Below are 24,397 nucleotides of genomic sequence, written 5' to 3'. Positions count from 1 at the left end.
GCCTCTTGATTTCTGAGAGTTAACTGAAGTTAAAAAACAAAAAAAAAAAAAAAAAGAGAAAACATCTGCTCTTGTATCGGCCAACAAATGAACCATAAAATAAATCCCGAAATCAATCAGGTTTGAGATATGGTGCATGCCAAGGAGGATTCTGGCATTCGACCAAACCACGGTGAATATCATGACAAACATAAATAAGTGCGTTTTATCTTTGGCAAACTCTATCTCTCATCTGTCCTGGTGCAGCATTCAGGGAGGAAGTTTCTAGGGAATATTAAATTCACAAGCGGTCCCCAATTGTATGTATATTTCAGTCAAGCAAGACGATTTTGACAATGTTAGTGTTTGCTGAGAGATACTGTCACCATCTTACATGCAGTGTCAGGTATTTCCAAATAGACACTCATCTAGTATCGATTAGGCTTAACATCAATAAACTGATATAAGAACAGGTACGTTAACATGATTATACCGTATAAACTCTATCTCTACTTTCTTCAAAAAGCATATTGCTGCTAACCAGCAGAACATTACCATCTATATCTATATCTATCTATATATATATATATATAAAAGGCAAAAGTGGCGAGCACGTTTTTGTATGTCCAGCAAAGGCTGTTTTCCAGGGGGAGGGGGGTTCTCGAGAGGGTTACTATTTTTTACAACTTTTTATATACTCCCTAGATAATAATATCTACGATTTGCAAAAGGGCGTCATCTCTACGTTTATTTTGATCGACTTTTATAAAATTCACACTATTCCATCCTCTTGTGTGTTTGTTGGTCTTTTTTGTATAAATAAAGCGAAACTCACCGATGCAAAGGCATCAGTGTCCTTTTGTGCTGGGACGTCTTGAAAGCAATTAGCTTTGATCAATGATGGGGAAACCCTTCATATCAGACAATTGCTATTCATTTGGAAAGCTCTCCCTTTTTTGGGGGAGCTTGGTTTCTCCAACATCATAGGGCAAACAAATAAATGAAACAACGGAAAGCAGCCAACGTTCATTTCTGCACTGGCTAGCAAGTCAACTTTTTTATTGACATCGCTAAATTTCAACGCTTTTCACTTCTTATGGCTTTGTAGCGTAGCGGTAAAATGTCACGTTTTCTTTCACTTTCTTTCCCACCTTCAGATTCGTCATGCCTTCGTGTCCCCCCCCTTTTTTCTTTTTCTTTTACACCTCAAAACAACCGGGCAATGCCGGGTACCCCCACTAGTTGTTGATCAAGGAGAAGAGTATTTCAGGCATGTCTATGCAGTGTGATGATGTATGCAAGTGAAATCTCACGAGTAAATATTTCTGTACATTGCTTGAACAACCGTCACCAACCACTTGTTTATCCCTAATTTATAAAAGACCATCAAACAACATCTCTTGACATACTGTCATCCACAAAGGCAAAACACACGTTCTTCTTCTTACCAAGGTACTTCTCTTGCACTTTTCTCAGGATGAATCTAGCATCAGTGGTACTTTGTGCAGAAATAAAATTAAGCTACGTTTCATCTATGCTAATCTGACTTTTTATTTGCTGCTCAATTATTGTCTCAGTCACTTTCAGGACTTGATTCATTAGTTTTAAGTCTCTATACACGGTGGAATGGTAAAAAAAAGTGTCGCCCTAAAGAAAACAACACTACAGCTTTATTTTAAAACTTTTATTGAAAAAATCAATTCAGCTAAGTTGATTATGTAGTAGAGCTGACATCTATTCACTGTAGCCGCCTTCAGCCTAAATCATTGCCTCGATACAGGTTTAGAACTGGGAGCATGCCTTTTATACAAGCACCGGCTGGAGCTTGGCAAATACTCAGAAGATGGTGGCGATCAGGTTGGCTTTGGTGTTGTGGGAGATCATATTGGTGATTTTTTTTTTTTTTTTTTTTTTTTTTTTTACATAGGCATCACCACTTAGGTATGACCAAACGAAGTAGTTCAGCATGTTCAGGTTGGGGGAAGAGGAGGGCCAGTGAGAGTGGGTAGAAAGTTGTAGTGCTCCTTCTGAAGCCAAGCCTGGATATCTTTGGACTTGTGGGCTGGCGCCCAGTCGTGCTGCCACATCCAAGGTCTGCCAGCGGCCACCTCATTGCACCAGGGGATCACCACACTCTTCAGCACATCCAGGTAAAGTTTGATTTTGAGTTTCAAGCCAACTTCGAAGATGTGAGGTGGCATTTGAAATCACACCAAAAACCATAATCGTGACTGGAAACTTTATTTTCATCACCCTGAGCACGTCCCTGTTATTCTTGGCAATCCAGTGATGTATTATGAGGATGCTGGCAATGGTCCTGTTGTCATAACTTGGATCGATAGAGAACATGAGTTGTACAGCAGCATATCTCTGATCTCGCTTGTTGAACATTGTGTCACTTTCAGACATAATAGAAGGCTCCTATCGCTCTTGGGATTTATACACAACTGGCTAACTAGTAGATGGTCTGCAACAAAAAAAATAAAACCGGTTTTCATCAAACAGAAATGGAATCATGTCATCTTTTCTAGGGCGACAATTTTATTTTCCTATAATTACATTTAATGCTTCCACTTTACTCTTGTAATAATTCATAATTGTATTTCAGGAGTAACGTCTTCTTTTATGGTTTGATTTGCCAAATCTGTGATCATCCTAATACGTGTTTCACTTAAAGTTTAATTTAATTTTTGTAATGAAGCCTGAGAGTCCTTCTATCTTACTCCTCTTCACTTCTATGATTATCTGATTTCTTATCATTTTCTCAACTGTTTTCAGGATTCGAACCATCAACTTTAACATCTGTAATTACTTATTATATGTTTTTTTTGAAAAATTTTGGAGAGGAAATGGTTTTAATAATTTTTAACTAATAAAGAGCGACTATAAAGGGAGGTAATTCGTTTCTGATTAATTTATGTTTGCAATGATGATGGTTTCTTTTTGTGACATCGGACAGACGCTGGACAAGTAAATTAATATTTAGAATTGGATAGCATGATGATGTTGACATATTGGTTCCCATTAGATGACTGAAGTTAAGCAACATTCAGCCTGGTCAGTACCAGATGGGTGATTATTTGAGAATATTATTAGGCACTGTGTGTAGGAGGACATCCATACCTCTTTGCAAGAACTGCTGAACCCTAATGTTGTCATACATATGACTGAAGACCGCTTATGAATTTAATACTACCATGATAGTTCCTCCTCCAGAGGAAGCCAGTTCAACTCGCCTAGAGTGATAGCTACTTCGGTTTAATATAATAGATAATGTGTTAGATATGTGTGCCAGAAATCTTAAAGAATATATCCGTATATCTTTCAGGAAGGTGATGTACTTTCTGTTAGAAACAGCTACCCAATCTCTATTATAAGATATGTAATAGTTTCCTTTTTATTTTTGTTTCCTCACCTGTGGTGGAGAGAGTGCCTGCTCGCGTGGCTGTCTTATATAGAGGACAGGTGTAGTCCTCACTATTTCTAACTAGATCCATCTCTGGTTTCATATGCATCAGTGGCAGCAAAGGATTTATTTGTCCGGGAAGGGAATCCATGACGCACATATCAGTCATGTCAAAGCGAAAGCCATCCATGTATAAACCATAAACAAGAACACCATCGATAATCTGAAAAATAACAAAAAAATAAATGATTGAGTTCTTTGTTTGTAACAACAAATTTATAAGGAATATATATAAGTAATTTATAAAATATATATGGCGATTAAGCTACACTGAATATTCGGCGTTTCATCCACTCTAGGATTCGTCAGGCTTATGCGCGAATTCTATGGTTGTTTATTGTTTTTATATGGTCCTCTTCTGTTGAGTTAGTTAGCCAATCAGCTTTCTAGTATCCACCGCGCCCCTTCCTATCAGTCAATGGGCATGCATTTTATAAAAAAAAAAAGGATCTGTTTTAAAACTAGTTTAGTGGTTTAAGGCAGACATTTTCTTTTTTTTTTTCATATATAAATATACATATGTGTACATACATACATGCACATATATATACATATATATGTATATATACATACATACATGTGTGATCGTTTATGTATATTTAATTTATTTATTTGTTTATTTTCTATCGTTTTTGTTAGTTTTAAAACTATTTTGTATCGCTATCCTAGAGTAAATTTTATTTTGTGAACACAGTTATTTGCTATTTCTCTTCTAAAGTTTAATAGATTTTGGGGTTCTTTAAAGTACAGGATATATATATATATATATATATATATATATATATATATATATATATATATATATATATATTTGTTTACCGTTTTTTGGGAAAGAATTCCAACAAAGTGCTCAATTACAAAGAAAAAAACTTTTTTCGATATAAGAGCTTAATATTTATTTATTTAAATGTACAGGTCAGGAAAACGTTGGTACCGTTGGTTTCAAGCCTAACATAAGGCCGACCAGTTAATGGTAAATCGTAAATAATGTTAGGCTCTCGTCAGCCATGTTGTTTCTCCACAACATGTTTTTATTATTTCAACCTCAAGTGTACTAACTTAATTCATTACAAGTTGTTTCAATAGACGGAATAAAAATTATCCGTCTAGATCGTCAGATGATTTAAGTTAAGATAAATTAAAGGAAAGATAATGTTTTTTGATTACATATGAATATTAAAAATCAAAATGTAATGAATTAAGTTAATACTCCTGAGGTTGAAATAAAAAAAAAAAAAACCACATATTTTGCACACTAACGTATCGAGCACTTTTTTACTTGTTTTTTTTACCAAATATACCCCTATCTCCAAAGTTTTTTTTTCTATAATAAATTGAAAAATATATATAATTCCAGGTTAATATTTTTCAGAAGTGAAGCAACCAATGAAGTTTTAAAAGGTTAATGCAAGAGCGCCCAATACTGAAAAGGGCAAGATATACTTTTCATTTGTTTTATATAAGCATTAATATGTTGCTACACATCAATGAGCATGTTTCGGTCAGTAGACAAATGAAAAAGTATATATATATATATATATATATATATATATATATATATATTTATATATATATAATTATATATATATATATATATAAATATATATTTATATATATATATAATTATATAAACATTGCAAGGAGTCTACATGGATCGATCAACATTTCGACATTTCTGTGTCATCATTGGGATTTAGATTCTATTTGTAGTCCTGACAACGACATGGAAATGTTGAAACATTGATCGATCTTTGTAAACTCTTTACAATGTTTATATATACAGGGTGTTCCAAAAGTCTTGAGTACATTTCAAATCTGTTTAATGGTAGTAGTATGAAAATGGTGTCATTTTAAAGCTAAATGCATTAAGTTTTTTGCATAACTTGATTTTTTAAAACTTTCTTTTCAGATCCAGTAATGGCGTTCATTCAACCAGAAAAAAGGCGTTTTGTGTGCTTTAATTTGTAAAAACCGAATCATGGACACTTGTTCAACGTGCACTTTGCAAAAAAGATCTTACGTTCGGCGATTTTTTTTTTTGTGAGAATTCGTGGAAAAACTAGTCTATATGCCTCCCATTCCAAGAGACATAGATGAGCTGATAACCCAAATAATAGGAGCTGTTGCAACCATTGACAATGCAATGATGGGACGCATTTGGCAAGAATTGGACTATGCGCTTGATGTGTGTCGTGTCACTAATGGTGCTCATATCAAACATCTTTGAACATTCCATAAAAAACTTGAGATTACAAACTTTCTGAATATACTAAATGTGTTTTTATATCCTTAATTGTTCTCAAGATATCCATAGTCAAAATGTGCCCAAGACTTTTGGACCCCCCCATATATATATATATATCCCCCATATATATATATATATATATATATATATATATATATATATATATATATATATATATATATATATATATTGTCCCACATGCGATAAAAGGGGGAGGGGATTAAATAATAAGCAAACAAAGGATATAAAAAGAAATTTAGGAAAAGAACAAATATTTGCCGCCCATGTGACAAGGGTAAAAATAAAAGGAGGCACGAGGACGAATACGACAGCGTGTGAGAAAGAACGAACACGAACACCAGTGATAACGTTTTAAAGTTAATTTTATTATAAAAATTAAACTATGGTGGGGGTGGGCGAGATTAAGCAAAAATAAAAAAAAACAAATTACGAGGGTGTGAAAGGGGTATCTTAATCTACTATCTGAAAATGCCGACAAGAAATATATCGATACAAAAAAATATACCAGTCCAAACAAAACAATGGCAAAATGAACTCGCCACTTTAATATATAAGAGAGAGGTATGCAGAGAGAGAGAGAGAGAGAGAGAGAGAGAGAGAGAGAGAGAGAGAGAGAGAGAGAGAGAGAGTTTTTATTTTTCTTTTCTTTTTTCTTGTTTCAAGCGGTTGGTTAAAATACATACCTTCAATCGCTGTCTCTTTGTTAGTCTATGATATGAATATATATTTGTAATGTTCACCGTTTATCACTGCCGACATCACCTCCTTTCATTGTTGATATGGGATTTTTATTTTTGATGTGGGCTCCTTCTACTTTTCTTGTGTTCCAGACGCTTTCCTTCCATTTCGTTTCGGGTGGTTTAAAACATATATTCGTAAAGTTCGCCGTTTCCTCATCATTTTACGGTCAGTGTTATCTCCTTTCCTTCGCTGTTAATGGGGGGAGGTCGACATTATATGTTTCGACGACATTGGTTCGTTCTCTGTCGTTGGGTGGAAATTTTTCATGTGTGCCTGGCTCGGAAGGTCGGCCAAGTGCTTCCCGCTCGGCGGGTCGACCGAATGTATTTTTACCACAAAAATCTCTTTTTCTCTCTCTGTCCCCCTCTCTCTCAGTACTTTCCTTATTCTTCTCTTTCTTTCTCTGTTCACTTAGTAACTAACAGGGGTCAAAAAGCATGTTGCTGACTGGATGACCCGGTCACCTCGCTTGCTGATTCACCCACTGAAGTCTTTCTCACCCCTCTCTCATTCTTCTATACTCTCTCTCTTTCTCTTCCATGTTCATTTTGCCTCGACAACAAAATATAAAAAAGCAAAAAAAGAAAAAAAAAAACAGTACATTTTTCGTCGGCCTAAAATTAAATTTTTAAATTTTCATTTAAATACTTAATCCAATTTAAGGATTATGTCACTATATATATATATATATATATATATATATATATATATATATATATATATATATATATATATATATATATATATATATTGGCAGTAAGTCGTTATCAAGGCACGCTTGATTAAATATGACAGAGTTTTCCTTCGTCTTTATTTTTCTGTTGATTTTCTTGATCTGCTGAGCATTTTTCTTGTTTCATTCATAAAAAAACATGCTCGGCAGATCGTGCCCTGATCTCTCTCTCTCGATCTCTCTCTCTCTCTCTCTCTCTCTCTCTCTATATATATATATATATATATATATATAAATTTATTTATACTAATATATCTGCTCTGTTAACTTATGGAGCACTTTTTGGTAGACACATGTTGTTTCAGTGGATGTAATTCTAGGAAACCAAACTACAATACCATAATCTATATATATATATATATATATATATATATATATATATATATATATATATATATATATATATATATATATATTGAAAAATACAATAGTCTCTAATATATATGTATATATGAAAAATGATTAAAACTTAAATTTTTATATATTTTGGTATTTTATTTCTTAATTTTTGATGTTTTAGTATATAAAATGCTTTTTAAAGAACAGAATTTTGGGTCGCTTCCTGTGACCCTTATGTGCGCGCACGCGCGCGCGCGTGTGTGTGTGTGTGTGTGTGTGTGTGTGTGTGTGTGTGTGTGTGTGTGTGTGTGTGTGCTTCCCAAATCAAGAATACTCACATTGTAGTCAGCAATAATTTGTTTCGTCTCCTCATCACTGTCACCAAACGTGTAATAATACGGAAGAACAGTGTATACGAAATTTAGATGATCAATTGGCAAATTGTACTTCCGGGCATGATTCTGCAAAGTGCCAGTCAGGAAACCTGCAACATAAAAAAAACTTAGAATTTATAATTCTTTTAACTTGCATCAATATTGTTAATGTTCGAATGAGATTAGATTTCCTTGAGAGATTACAGCAATGTAAAGATGGATGAAGGGGTGGATCAGTGGTAGTTAAACTCTTAATTCAATTCTTTTTTGTCAGAATAGAACTTTGGTTTGTTTTTGTCTACATGTTATACAAAGTTTATTTTTTTTATTTTTTTCACTCACATTCACCCTTAACAAGGCCTATCACTACTTGGAAGTAAGGAGATATTATTTGAGACCATGCCTATGAAAGATTATCAAGATGTTGGTTTACGTTACATTTAAACTTCTACATATCAGTATATCAGTACAGCCAGGGAAGTAGGTAACAGGAAGGGAATTCCAAAGTCTAGCTGTTCAAGGGAAGAAATTAATAGAGTAGAAAGGGACCCCCAACAGTGAAGGGGTGAAATTTTGTTGCTAAGTGGGTTTGTCAGGGATTTGTACGTCGAGGAGGCACAAGTACAACAAGTTCGACAGAGCATATTCCATTAAAACGTTTGTAAAACGGGCACAGAGATGCAACATTGCGGTGATGGGACAGAGGTTGGAGATTAGTTGACAAAGTGAGACCTATTAGATTGAAAGTAATTTCTGGTAACGGAGTGGAGAGATGGAGAAAATAAACAGCCATGGTTAGCATGTGCCTGCTGTAAGGCAAGAGTGACATGTGAATGCAAAATCATTTGAGTATAAAACAAAGGCGATTATACAAATTTAATGTCGGAAGTCTAAAATTGCTGAATAAAAGGAGACAAATTTTTTGATTGAGGAAGTTTTTTTGGACATCACGTTTTGTTGTTGATGAAAAAAAAAAAAAAAGAAAGAAAGAGACCAAACGTTTTTGTCTTCAGTGAAGAAAAGAAAATAATGCAGCTTGCGTGTGTTTTGACTTGGGAGGCAATTGTACCTCTATAATAGCCCCTATGGGAGCAACTAGAGTTATTCCGGAAAATCTGTTCTGGCAAAAATTTAATTTCACCATGACTAATGTTTGTGCAAGATTTAAAAGAAAATCCAAGGCAGAGTTATTAAAAAAAGTGAAAGCAAATGAACGGATGAGCGAACAAACAGGAGTGAATTACTTGGTCCAATCCCTTCTTTATTGAGGGACCGATTAAAATTAAGTAGAGTAGAAGGATAACTTAACTCTCACTTTCCTTATTTTGTCTTTTACTCCTCACATTCCAGGAGCAACGTTTCTGCGAAAGAGGGAAGATTTGCTGTTTTCTGGGTCAGAATCTATTCCATCAAACACTTATCCTTGGAAAAGTTTTTACCTTGAAGTAGTATTTTTTAGCTCCTTAAATCAAGTGGCTTCATGCTTTGTCTTGAGCTATTTCCATGGAAAATCACTAAATATACCTTTTAGTCATGTAAATTATGAATACATCTTTTAAGATTATATTTCTTTTGTTTTTACCTGTTTTCAATCCAGAATTCCCCTTTTTGGGGAACTTGATTTCCCTACATCAAAGCTGACTATAACATAGTATGCAAATGAGATCCCTGAATAAATAGAGTAAACCTTCAGCATTGTGGCACCGCTATAATCCCGACACTTGATACGAGATCAACATGCCGCAACACTAACTTTTTATTTAATTTCCTTTCATGGCAAAGTGTTATGGTGTGCTGGTTGTCTACCCTATTTTGTAATTTCTAGAAATCGATGACGTAGGACAGGGCAGTCTTTCTGGCGCTTTTGCAATCGTTGTCAATGGTTCATGGGAGATAACTCTGTTTTACTAAATGATTTGTTCAAATTTTTATACAAAAATTTGTGATGCTAATTACAGAGCTACTTTAATTTTTTTTTTTTTTTTTTTTAAGAAAACGTAACTTGTTTACAAAATCATGTCAACTGATATTTGTGCTTTACGATGAATGCCCTGGAAAAATCACTTCTGATTATCTTGCTTACATTATTAAATAAAGTAGGTGAAAAACGAATCTTTTTTTCTTACAATTAATCAGAAGTGATTTTTCCAGCACATTCATTGTCAAGCCTAAATATCAGCTGATGTGATATTGTAAATACGAAAAGTTGCGTTTTCTTAATAAAATTTTTTTAGCTCAGCAGGCCTAAATTTTCGCATGAAAATTTGAACGAATTGCTTAGTAAAAATAGAGTTATCTCCCATGAATCAATGACAACGATTGCAAAAGCGCCGTCTATCCATACTATTCTGTATTTCTATAAAGGAGACAACTTAAATGTCTACTAGACACTATCCTCGAGTGTCTAAGGTCTCTCATAGGGGTTTGTTAGTACAACCTGGCATGAGGATATTTTCTCTACAAGTAAAACCCGACTAAATATTCAACATCATATAGTATTTGTTAGGTGTGCCAGAAACCGACCTTACGAATGCGTGAAAAAATAGTGAATAATTCGACCTCCTATCATTCCAAACTACTTGAAAAAAAAGTCAAACCCTAATCTTTTTCAATTAAAGGAGCAAAGACCAAATTTTAAAAAAATAACAGGTTTAATAGTAAATTATGCAATATTTATTTTTTTAAATCGGTTTTCTTTCAAAAAGATTTGAAGAAAATAAACGAAATTTAACTTACGTCGATTATAAAAAATCGATATAAATTCCAAAAAATCACTTACCTATAAAAATTACTAATCAATGTGTAGTTCCATTCTTCATTGTTAAGAATTTATCCATATTTATATTTTAAAATCCATTTATTTTTTAAATAAAAGAATTTTTTAAACGCCTATTTGAAAAAGGTGCCATGACGCAAGAATTTTATGTTTTATTGAAACCGGAAGTAGTTTCTTTTTAATTGTTTTGAACTATGGATGGACAGAAGGAAGTAAAAACCACATGTTCGCGTTAGTCGTCTAGCCTTGTCAGTGAAGAAATGTGTTCCCATAGTTTAAAAATAGTCAAATTTTACTTATAAGATTTTGCCTTAAAAAAAAAGACACTCAAGGAATTTTTTTTTCTTTTCTTAAAGAAATACATAAATTTTTGATTTATTATATTTTCATTCGTTTTTGTTGAGTGAATATTTTTTTAAATATCTAAAAAAAGAAAACATTGAATGAAATAGAAAAAAATGTCGAAAGCGTCTATTACTTACTGGACAATATAAGCAGAACATAGGCTTCCAATTAAAAAAAAAAAAAATCAACGTGGTTTTTAAAAAAAAAAATGGTTTTACACTTTGGACTTTACAGATAAATTTCCGAAAAACACTTCTTTTTTTTTGTTTTAATTTACAATATATTATTTATTGATCTTTTATCTTCAATTTTTGATATATAAAACTTTGGTGAGTAAATTAATTATTAAAACTTTAATAGACATTTCAAAATGGGGGGGGGGTTGAATTTAAAAAAAAACGTTTGTCTAAAATATTATATTCAGTTTATTGGAAAGAGCATAAAATTTCACTTTGACCCTAAAAATATCGTAAAAATTTAACCAATAGAAAAATTTTGATAGATTTTTAAAGTTTAAAAATTGAAAAAAAAAATTAACTCGTAAAATTCAATTGATTTCATTACGTAAAAAAATGGCTGCATGAAGGCGCGCCGGCACTTTTTAAACACTGTTTTTTTAAAAATAATATTTCTATTATTTTTTATACAACTTTAATAGTTTATTTTGGAAGTATATTCCATAAAGAAAATAAACAACCCACTTTTAAAAGAGAAATTACGAGTTTTTTTATATTTTATTCGCAGCTTCATGTTAGGGGTGTCAAAATCCCCCCCCCCCCAATTCTGATACACCTAAGTATTGGTAGCCTAAATAAGATCTCTCCGATATGGCTTACCTACATTGGCTTTTACGAGGAATGGTACATCTTCTCTAAGTGATGTTGCCTCAAGTAACAGCACGAAGCTGGATACTCCACCATCGAAAAGACCGAGGGATATACTCTATCATATTTAAAATAGTCAATTAGGGAGAGGAAAATTATGTTCTCAAGTTTTTTACTAACTCAGTATTTGAGGGATAAAGGAAAACTTTAATGGAATATTCGAATATCTGTGTATCTCCTATAAGAGATCAAATGTTAACCCCAGAAAGCCTTCGGACCAGGATCAAAGTGTAGTATCTGCTCTGCAGATGCTGCACTTAAGATAATTTGTACCAGTCAATAGAAGGGGAACCCTCTATGCTGGGACAATTATTATTTTTGGTAACCAGAGTGCCCCCTTTTTTCGTACTTTTAGGGGAGCTGGTTTTTACCCCACATTAAAAACGACCTTGTGCCTAATTTGCTTTGGTGGGGAAGCAAATAAATACAAAATTGGTTTCTGAGAACTTTGGCTGAAGTAAAATGAAACAATAAAGGCACATTCTTATAAATACACCCTTGTGTTGTATTATTCATTCAAGGTCACTATAGAAGGTAAGTAAATAGGGCAATTATTCTTTTGCAAATACTTAAAGATCTTTGAAAATACTTAATATATATTGTTCCTATTTACAGTGCCTCCCCACGGGACAGAGTTAGACACCAGGGTCGTTTTTTAACGTGGAGAAAAGGAAAAAATTTTTTTAAATTGTCTAAGTCGTGAAGGACTACTCCTCCACTGACAGAAAACAAGAAATTGAAGTGCAGCATCTGAAGAACAGATACTACACTATTGTTGCATGTGTGAAGAATGTGTTTCTGAATTGATGAGCAAGGGAGATTATTGATATATCAAATTTTAAACGAGTTACTTCCCTTGAACACAAGCATATGAAGACGATTTAAATGAGACATTGGTTGAAGTATGTGGATCAGTAAATATTTGCGAACATTGTAGGATTTATTAACATTTATAATTATGCTCTGTTTCAAAATATTAACAAATCCTAAAACCGGCACAGATATTTACTGTATTTTTATTATTTTATATTATATTTATTTAAACTGTACTTTTTTGTTGCTCTTGCTTCATACAGTACACCGAAAGATACATTAATCCTATAACCTGATAAAATAAGTTAATACTGATGTTGGAACGATTAATTGGAATCAGAATCGGGAATCGGAAAAATCGGAACTTTTTGAGGTATTGGAATTGGTATTGGAAGCGGAAATTTTATGCCTATTTTCTGATGCCAAAAACGATTCCTACAATTATTTTTTTAATTTAATTTTATTTTTTTTAAACAAAAACTTCCACTGCTGGTAGTAATAATAAAATAATAAATATTTATTAATTTTAAACTACCAATAAATGAATTCCCTCACCCACCTCACCCCACACTACAAGGGGATTTTTTACGTTTGAGAAATATCTGCACATTTTACATGTACTTTTACAGTAATCGGAAAAACAGCAATTATATAGTTAGATATTTAGAGATTTATAAAAAAAATCAGAATCGGTAATTGTATCAGAATTGGGAATTTAGTATAGAATTGGTAATTGTATCGGAATCAGGAAAAAATATTGGAATCTTCCCATCACTAGTGAATATGCAAACCCAGTTGTTAACTGTGAAGGGTTCTACATAGCTCTGTAATTAATTTTAACAATAACTTTCAGGGTCCTAAAAATGTAAGTCCATCATAACTTCTATTAATGAAAAATGTGTACGTTTTAATTTCTGAAGATGAAAAAAGAAAAATGAAACAAAAAAAAAAGAAAAAATTCCAAATAAGTTGTGTGATCAAAAAAAAAGGGGGGGAGAGAAAGAGGGGGACATTTTACCTTGTGGGAAGAAGAATCCTGGTAACCAGAAGGAACATGGTTCTCCTTTCTTGATCCATACATCCAGAAATAAACATCGAGTGATCAAGTCTTGAACCCAGTTACCTAAGGACATCAGGGAAGGATAACTGACTTTGGACCACAACTGAGGCACTTGGTTATCAAGAAAAGACTGATACATCTTCTCCAGTTCTAAGCTCATCACCACATTACCTTTTATAGCCTGCTTCAGTTGATAGACAGTGTTCTAAATGAAAACAAAATCATAATTTCAAACATCAATACCATTTGAAAATGAAAATAGTTAAAAGAAAAAAAACAAACAAACAAAAATAAATGACAAAAAACAACAACAAACAACAAAATAAAAACGCAAACAAATACAAAACATAGACATATGGTGCAATGAATAAAGTTGTTAAGTAATAATCAGTTCTAAGTGACAGCATTCTGGAGCTTGAAAGTTCAATCATATATATATATATATATATATATATATATATATATATATATATATATATATATATATATATATATATATATATATATATAAACGACATTTCTTTTGCACCAACCCAATTATAACTTATTTTTATTTTTTAAAATTTTACATTAATGGAAGAATAAACAGATCACACAAGGGAGATAACCTAAGAAAATTATGAATTAACCCCCCTGAACTGCTGGGAAAACATTCCAGCGATAACGCGCTAAGTTTTTGAATATCCTTGATTTTACTTAAGTATATAGATGGATTATCTATACTGGTTTTAGTTCTTATGTATCCAATCAATGAATCCCTGAATGAATGAATGAATGAATCAATCAATCAATCGACTTAATATCTGTTTTACATGGGTTCGATGCTTTTTTGAAATTGACTACCAAACTGACCTATCTCTGCCCAGGTTTTTATTTCTATTTCTTTCAAATCCATCCTTATCATTTCCTCCAATGTTTTCCTTCACACTTTCCTTGCTACTTCAACTGTTCTACACCTCATCATCATCAGTGGCCCTGCTGTTTTAACAGCATCGGCGACCACGGATCCCCAAATTGTAGAACTATAGTATTCTTGGAAAGACAAGCCAAGACGGTAGTTTCTTATTGCTTTCCATATTGATTCGGGGGTGCATCTTCCCCCAGTGAGTTAAATGCGTCTCCAGACACCAACCTGGATATTTCTACTAATATAAAACCATCCATTCTTTCATTGTGACCAAACCAACAAAGTCTCCTGTCCTGCACACATCTCCCTATTCTATCCAGATTTAAACTTCCTCTGAGATCGTCAGATCTAAGCTTGTCTTTAAGACTTACATTGCACATCTATCGTATCATTCGCATATCACTTCATTCCATGCAACACATACCCTCAATCCTCATATGCCAGGTTTTTCTTCCATACATAATTACACTGTGCACCCATGCCTGATAAACATTTCCCTAAATCGATAGCAATATTGCTCTGCTAGTTAATAATGTCAGAAATTCTTTAAACTTACTCCACTTGCTCATAACTCTTGCAATCACACCAGCACCACCATCACCTTGCCTAGGCGTAACACTAAACAACATTTCATCCATACTTCTCTGAATTCTTATTTGCTGCTCAATTATTCTCTCAATCAATTTCAGGATTTGATCCATCAACCCCTCCCTCCTTAGTGACACACAACCGAATAAGATGGCATACTTATAAATTTACATAATAAATAATGAGTTTAAACAAATGTCACAAATTAATAAAGGTATCGAGAACTTGAAGCATTAAAACTTTTACTAAAGTGACTGGATTCAATGTTAGATAGCATGAAAATGGTTGATATACCATAAAACAATGCAAAAAAATAATAATTTACATAGCCAAAAAGCAACAATTAGAATAGTATATTTATTTATTTGTAAACTGTTATCCTCATCAGTTGTTGTTTCATGATGTTTCAACCAACTATTGCTCTGGCTTTCGTCAGGTGGTTAACTGCAACGGGATAAGAATGCTGAGTCTCTTAACTGTAACCTCAGTAATTAATGCCTTTCATAGTTATTGGTATCTCACTATGCTTTGATCAACTAATCCTCTTCTTTGGGTAGGATTAAAACTGCTATCTTCAGATAATACTCACCTAAAACTGTAGAGATTCAATGCCTTTATCCACTTTGGGGCCCGTGTTGCAGTGGATAGAGGCATTGAATCTCTATGGTTCCAGGTGAGTATTGTTTAAAGATAGCAGTTTCAATCCTACCAAAAGCAGACCAGAGGTTTAGTTGGCCAAAACCTGGTGAGATGACAGCAACTATAGAAAGCATTAATTACTGAGGTTAAGAGACTCAGCATTCCTATCCAGTTGTGGTTAACCACCTGACAAAGGCCAGAGAAACAGTTGGTCAAAATGTTGTGAAACAACAACTACGAAGATAAGGATAACAGTCTGCATAAAAAAAAATAAAATAAATATACAAATTACTCATCTAAAAGGATTCCAATAAAAAAATCAACAAATAGAATTCTATGATTATAGTTTGATATTTACATTGTAAAGATTTTGATTTGTTTTTTAAGAAAACATTTTCATTCTGTAATTATTAAAAAGAGTGGTTGGTATTGGGTTTTGCAGCATGTCAGCCATTGCTGGGTCATTTTATGTCGAAATGCTACATACGTTTTATATACGATTAGTTCGTGTGTTAACAGAAAGTATGGAAGTAATGGGTTGGCAGAGGTTGTTTTCTCACTTCGTTTCCAACTGATTAGTCATTACGATTTTATTTGTAGAATCAAGAAGAGTCTACACGATGATTGAATAGGGTAAGTGACCATAAGAGTCAAGTTGAAAACACTCTCTGTTTGAAATGCTAGATCCATTTCAGTTTGTTTAAATGACTAGAAGAAATAACATAAACAGAAGGTAACTAACAAGAAATTGTATTAACACAAAATACAGAAGTAATGGGTTGACAGAGGCTGTTTCCCCAATTTGCTTATCAATTCTACTAATTGGTCACAACGACTTTAGAGTCAAGAAGAGTCCAGATAGTGATGGAATAGGATGGATCACCACAAGAGTCTTTGATTTGAAGTCGTTCTCCATTTAAAATGTTTTTTTAAAACTTTCAGAAAGTAACACCTGCTGTATATATAACTTTAGTTTTGCATCTACAGTGATTCCATGAATAGTTGTGGGGGTTTTCCCTTCAATATGTAAATTTATATAGTTAAAAATTTTTTTTTTTTATCTTTGTTGTGGCCTTAAAGGTCCAGAAGAAAACAGAAAGCAATCAAGAAGAAATTGTATTTATAGAAAGTACAGATAATTCAGGTACTTAAGAAGCTACTTCATGCTTCCCAGAGCTCCCAAATTGGGGCCTCATGACTTTAAGGTTATCCCCCAGAACTGTTAAAAAAAGAGGGGGAAAAAACATCTCTCATAAATTACCTTGATAACGTGCAGCAGTTTATTGAAGCGATCTATTTCTTGGCTTAAAACAGTTGTTAGAGAATTTACCCGACCTTCACCATCAAGCTGCAAAAAAAAAAAAAAAATAAAAAAAAATAAATAAATAAAATAAAAATAAAATAAAATAAATAAAATAAAATAAATAAATAAAATAAATAGATAAAAAAGAAAAAAAAAACAATTTATATGATTATGCTGTTTCTTTAAAATATGAAAAATAAATTCCACAATGCAATTCGACTCGTTTGCAATCATCTATAAATTTACACAATTGGCAAATTTTACCCCCTCAGTTCCATCTCGACTCCAACAACTTTTACTCAATTAAAATGAAGAAAGTAAGTAAAAATAACGAAAGGAAGAAAAAGGAAAATTTCAAATTTATATTAGATAAAATTCAGTATAAAATAAATTGTATCTAATTCAAAATATAATGCTAAAAAAGAAGAAACGCTTTACCGTAAATAGACTTTTATGGCACTGCTCAATATCGAGTTTATCCATCAACCGATCTTGAATGCTGTTGGCAAGTTCCGTAACAATCTCATCATTGGTGTTCAATCCTCCTTCACTTGAAATTCGAGGTTGAATGCTTAAAACTGTTTTTACCAAAATGGAAGTTTCTTGTTTCTTTATAAGAAAAGAAAAGGATAAATAAATAAAACACATCTTCTTTGCCATTTTACATTCATACAAATAAGTTTAGTAACAAGAGGCTTAGAAATAAATGGCCATGGTTGGCATGTGCCTGCTGTAGGGAAGCAGTGGCGCCTGAACCTGGAACCCTTCACTAAAATAGGAATTAATTGTTTAGATATATCTTTCAGTCATGCAAATTATAATCTAGGCATAGAAATAAGTGTAGGCACCGCCAAAAATGGCCGCAAAATCAAGTTGTTGTTGTTTTTTAAAACTAAATTACATTTATTAAAATCCATTATTTCTGAGTAACTTTTTTTTTCCAGAAAGATAAAACCCTGAATTTTATCATATAGAAAACAGAATAATGTAAAACTTTTTCTACTATTTTTAATTCAATTTTAAATGTTAAATTTTCCCAAAAAGTTAACAATTGTTATTTTTTGTCTTGCACAAAAAACGTACTTAAATATTTAAAAAAAAGGGTTTTTGAAATAATTTATTTATTCATTTATTGTCTAACTAAGATTTAGGATGATTTTCTAAGAGAATATGCAAAAATATTATAATATAAGTACCTGAATTTCAAATAATTCCACTTATTCATATATGTAACCAGATATTTCGCGTCGCCGAAGAGTTCAGATCGATTCTGTTTACGTTTTCTTTCGATGAGACGAAAACTATGGAAGACTAAACAGGCCAAAAAAACTTATTTTTCAGTGACGAAAATTTCAATGTATTATTAAGCTGAGGCTGGCCAGTACCAGATGGGTGACCATTTGTATGAGTTTGGTTTTTAATGTGTATGTGTGTGGGGGCCAGGCTCCCCAAAATGGGGGGAGGGGGCAATTTAAAGCAGAATAAAAAAAAATTATTTCAGCGCTTTTGGTCCACCGTAGTCGAAAGGCGGCAAACGTTTTCAAACGAGATCGAAAAAAATGATGCTATTTTTAACACAAAGGGCACAATATTTATCGAATTTTTTTTTTTTGTATCGATTATTCAAAGCATGCTCTGTTTAATAATGGTCATGCATTATTCGGCTCGCTAAAAAAAAATTGTTAATTTATTTATCAAAAATTTTAAAATGGCTTTTTTCGTATAAATATAAAAAAATTTTTTTTTTTGTTTTGCTTAACTTAAATTAATTATTTTACTTAACATATTCACCGAATTTCACACTTCAAAACTCAAAAGCGGGATAATTAAACACAATCGAAGTTCTGATATTCAGACGTCAAAATAAGGTATGCAAACAATTTTTTTTTTTTTTTTTTTTTAATCTATAATTCTGTCCCTTACAACAACACAATATGTTTTGTTCAGTTTCAAATGATTATTTTAAGCATATTTGTTCCCACTTCAAAACAAGGGGGGGTTTTGTAAGCAAAAAAAAATATATATATAAATATCGTTTATGAAAAATAAGTACACTGTTATAAAGTTCATTCTTCTCCTAATAATCGCTGAAAATTTCGTATTGATCGGATAATTACCTGATTTTTGGTAGATTTTTAAAAAGACGGTCCGTCAAAAAGTACTGACCTGCCCCCCCCCCCCCCAGTTTTGGCGGTGCCTAAATAAGTGGCTACGGTTGGTGTATGTCTGCTGTGTTGTGGCGTCTAGTTAACTGATTCTCTTTAACATTTTTAATGTACTTGCAATAACCCTTATCCCTGAGTGGCTTCCGGGCCTTGATAAGTGGTGATCACTGTGTAAAAAAAAACAACAACAAAAAAAAAACATTGTGATATATATAGCTTGTCGTCTAAGAGTTCAAATGTTCTATTGTCATTTTTTTTCTTCCTTTGAAGATTGTAATGCTGGGTATTGAGTAGCCAAACCAGCTGCCAACATTGCCTCGCCTTTCATTGAAACCAACCGAGAGCTCTTTTTAGTATCCTCGCTGTTCCCTTAAGTGCAATTGTCTGGATCTCTTTTGCACTTGGTTCACCAGGAATATTAGTTAGGTAGGACTTCAGGTTCTTCTTCATAAGCCATGTGGCACCTATGATAACTGGTATGATTGATATCTCCTTAAGATTCCAGCTTGTGGGTGTTCCACATATAATAAAACAGTTCATTAACATCCAGTCTGTGTAACGCACAAGCAAATAACATACCTCTTTCCGTTATGTGTTTGCTAACGAATGAACTCTTTCATTGAACTAATTAATTTATAGTACAAACTAAATTAATAAATAATATAAAATGAATGACATTAAAATTATTTAAATATCATTTATTCAGGTAAGAAAAAAATAATGATAAAGTAAAAATAAAAATCGGGAAATATATATTTAAGGTTTCGATTAAAGGGAAATTACTCTGTTAAGTTTAAAATTTAATAAGTTGAATTATCGAAGGCTTTGTTTGAGGCAAACAATATAATAACATTTTTAGGGAATTCGCATATTGCAACTAAATAAGATTACAGTAATAGAATTATGGACTATAAAAAATATAATTTATGTAATAATAAATTTTATTAAAACAGTAATAAGAACTTAATTACGTATGGATTTAAATTCAGATTAAATAAATAATTTAATACAACCGGAAATTGAAAATATGTTTTTTTTTGTTTTTTTTCTTTTGTAAAAAGTTTCGTATAAATTTAGTGGATGTGCAAACATGTGTAATATATTATATTCATTGATTCATTGATATTGATTTGGATAGATATGGATATATTAATTATAAAAAATGAAGTTATTAATTACTAATTACTAACTTGCAGAACTGGTCACAGGACTGGTTGCTCCGTTTTCACCCACAGAAATACAGCATCCTGAAACTAGGGAGCAGGAGATCAGAGGCTAAATACACATTGAAAGACAACTCGCCTGGAGTGATAACACTGGAAGAGCATGATCATGAGAAAGACCTAGACGTCTACATCGACAACAAACTGAGTTCTAACATGTAGCTAAATCCATCGCAAAAGCAAATAAAGTTGTCGGGATCATTCACCACACTTTTGACTTCCTCTCAAATACAGTCTTTGTGCAACTATACAAGGGCCTTGTGCGTCCTATCTTGGAGTATGGTCACTCTGTCTGGCAGCCACACTATAAGACCTTATGCAGTGATCTGGAAGACGTACAGCGCCAAGCAACCAATCTGCTGGCATCACTGAAGGACAAGCCATATTCTGAAAGATTGAGAACCCTGAGACTGCCCAGCCTTGAGCATCAGAGAAATCGTGGTGACATGATCGATCTCTACAAGTACATCCATGGAATCTATGATACAAGAAAGCCGTCTCACAGAGGGTTGTCAACACATGGAATGATCTCCCAGATGCAGTTGTACAAGCACAAACGGTAAACGCATTCACAAACAGACTTGACGCCCATTGAAGAGTGCTGCCGAGTTTATATTACCCATCCTCCTAAATGGAAGTGCAAATTCCTGGTTTTCTGTGCCACGCATGCCACAAAGTTGTCTAGGAAATTTTTCCCTTTAAACGATGAATAGGTCCAAAACCTGGACCTCAAACATCTATATGTCAAGGTCAAAGTCAAAGTTACATAGAACATTTCTAGTAGTATATACCGAAACTAATGTAATTTGTTAATAGAAATATTTGGGTTCTAGTGACTTTATTTCTAAGTTCAAAATGGTATGATGTAAGGAACCAATAAGGTAACTGCAACTTCTCTTCCAATTTTCGGATTTTTTAATCATGTCTAAACACATTTTATTTCCTTTTGATGGATTGATAGTTGCTATTTCTTCTGATGAGTTAAAGGAAAAATAAATTCACTGATTGATATAATAATTAAATGATTGCTTTTGTGCTACGAAACAGATACTGTCAAGAAGTGTAAATGTCAGCTGAATTAAAGGAATAAATTGTACAATTGTCTTATACTATCACCATGATCGTTTATTTCGAACATGGGAATCTGTACTAAATATTGAACTAAACTCCTTATTTAATTCATGGTTACTTATCGAATGTGGGAAGAATTAAACTTTATCGTTACCCAACATTTTCACACTTACACTTGATCCTCCCTTTATAATGTTGAGTGTTTACTAAGAGGGCATCAAGTGCCATTTTTTAAGCATAACTTAACCGAGGATTGAATCTTGATCTCCCGGCTGAATAGCAAACATTCTTACGAAATAGGCATAAAATTAAATAATACCGAAGAAAAGTTGAAACTTACCTGAAAGATGATGTTAACATTGTCATGCATTCCAAATATCTCAGGTTCTTCATTCAAGGGAAGATCACTGATATACGTCTTGTATTTTTCAATCATATTGGTGTTTGGTGCATAATATATGTCTGCATTTTTAAATTGATAAAAAAAATTAAAAATTGACAGAAATCCGATTTAAAACACATAAATGGAAAGATACACAAAAAATTGACAAAAATTTTGGCAAATATTTTTTGTCAAAATTTTGACAAAAAATTTTGACAAAGATATTTAAAACAATATTTCACATGTGTTTATATTGCTCTCATCAGTTCTGTTTATTTTGCAATTACATTTTGGTTGATATGCTCTCTGGCCTTCTTCAACGAGTTTTTATTTTTCAAGTTTTTTATATCTTCATATATTTATTCATGGTGTTTGGTTTGTTTTTTTTTTAAAGAAAAATTGTTTTTGTTTTTGAATATGCAGAACATGCTTGAGTTGTGCAAAGGGAAAGGTATAATAAAAAAAAACCCAATAGCATTTATGTTTAGTGCATTTAAGTCAGGAAATTACTATAGTTAAATCATATCAATCAACCGATACAGTTGAAAGCAAAAACCTCTGGGTCCACACTTCCGTGACTTCACTGCAGCCCTTTTCCAAGTCTTCTAGCTTCTTTCTCTTTCTCTGTTATTACTTTGGCTTTAGTCAAACTCGCACTGGTTCACTGACAAATTCTTGGCCTTATATTCCCTGCTTCTTTTGTTTCAGCTCGTTTGCCTCGTTAGTATATATTTCTTTTTAGAATTCTTCTTCCAAATAAAAATCACAATTCCAATTTAAAAATAATTAACAATACTTGTTTTCCTAGGTTGATCAGCAGACTTATAAAATGAGATCTTTTCTGATTAAGATGGAACATAAGTTCCATCAACAGCTAAGATCCTCAAAGACTCACCTAACCAATGGAGTCACATCGACCCAACTGATCACGAGACTGGAAAAAAACCAATCGCCTCCTCAAACGTCCAACTTCAACCGCTTTTTCACTCCTCCAGAGGACCGGTTCTGACTGTTTCCCCTTCTTATCTCTTAGAATCTCTTCACCAAATTTTGGCCTTTGTCAATGGTCACCATTTGACCACCCAGAAGCTTACTACTCAAACAGTATCAGTTCAAAGGTCTTATCTGCAGATAATACCAGACATTATTTATTTTTTCAAATAGGTTGGTCTTAGCATGGTTCCGATTTTTAATAAAGTATTTATTTTATTACAAATAAAACAAAATATCTCTAAACATCTCTTGGGTAGCCGGACTTCAACCAGAAATATTTTCAATTGTATGTGCCCCCCCCCCGTTTTTTCCATTGGCTGAACATCTATCACTTGCAATACCCACGATTTATATGCACCACTGAAACATGCGGCGCATGCTTACAAAGCCGTAACATCCGATAAAGATAAAAGAAAGTCCAGACAAATATTTTTGATTCATAATGGGGTAGATATTTATTTGCTGTCCACCACAGCAAAATGTGGCACAAGGCCGGAAGGTGGAGAACAGGCAAGTTCCCTTAAAGAAGGGGCACTCTTGCCTCAACAAAAATTGCCTGGGCACCTCGTCAGCATTCCCCGGTAGGGGCGCCTCAGGTGACAAGAAATAAACTTGCCCCACTGGAAAACCTGGTGGCAAGGCCTGGGAGGGTGGACCTCCTAGGTAGTACCCAGGTGGTGTACCTCAGTCTGACAGGTGCTAGACCGGTTCCCGGCCCCTCACCTGTCGGGCTGAGTGTCAAGAACGGATCCTTGAAGAGTACTCTACCCTGTCTCCCTGCAGCCGAAGCCACTAGGAGACACATCCCATCATGAGAGTTTCATAATGGGGTATCCTCCCTGAAAGGTGGGAGATTTTATTTATAAGCATTACTGATAGGAACTAATGAATCAAATTAATTCACGTTCTGCTATTAAGCAATCAGAAACCAAAATTTCTCCATAAAAATTGAATCTTTTAGCATGTCATTTTTTCGTGTCAACACGAGAAAGATCTTTTGCTCTTTGGCTGCAAAATTATAAAGTCGAGAACCTGTACAGAACATCTCCAGAACTTGTATAGAAACTCGTCTGAAATTAAATATGGCTTCCAATTCAAGAATGATCAAACAATACTTACGAGACGGGGAATATGCATAGTCAGGATCCAATGTTTTACGTTGAAAGTAAGTCTTAAGAATTGTTTTCAGACATCTTTGGTCCCAATTGTCAGTAATACGTCCGCCATAAGTAATCTAAAAATAAAGATTGCATTCAAATACATTGAAATGTTACACGGATAATTCAATGTAATTTTTATATTTCAAATAATTCCTTTTCTTGCGACGTCAGTTGATAATTTCTAAAACTG

At 33.2% G+C, this 24,397-nt stretch overlaps 1 protein-coding gene across 1 annotated transcript in view; it reads right to left on the bottom strand.

The window, feature by feature from the left end:
* Nucleotides 1-24,397, bottom strand: part of LOC145245776 (dynein axonemal heavy chain 6-like) — a 265,159-nt gene that overhangs the window by 1,571 nt on the left and 239,191 nt on the right. Inside the window, exons 58-64 of the mRNA XM_080107390.1 lie at nt 24,167-24,281; nt 22,013-22,134; nt 17,652-17,822; nt 17,172-17,258; nt 13,735-13,981; nt 7,863-8,008; nt 3,395-3,608 (exon numbers count right to left, since the gene is read on the bottom strand). Coding sequence (XP_079963516.1) covers nt 3,395-3,608; nt 7,863-8,008; nt 13,735-13,981; nt 17,172-17,258; nt 17,652-17,822; nt 22,013-22,134; nt 24,167-24,281 — 1,102 coding nt within the window. The remainder of the gene's footprint in view (nt 1-3,394; nt 3,609-7,862; nt 8,009-13,734; nt 13,982-17,171; nt 17,259-17,651; nt 17,823-22,012; nt 22,135-24,166; nt 24,282-24,397) is intronic.

The sequence above is a fragment of the Euprymna scolopes genome, chromosome 23 (assembly GCF_053919585.1).
Source record: "Euprymna scolopes isolate OS-2025 chromosome 23, ASM5391958v1, whole genome shotgun sequence".
NCBI classification, from domain to species: domain Eukaryota; kingdom Metazoa; phylum Mollusca; class Cephalopoda; order Sepiida; family Sepiolidae; genus Euprymna; species Euprymna scolopes.
Note: the sequence above shows the minus strand (reverse complement) of the source record. Positions and strands in the feature narration are given on the sequence as shown.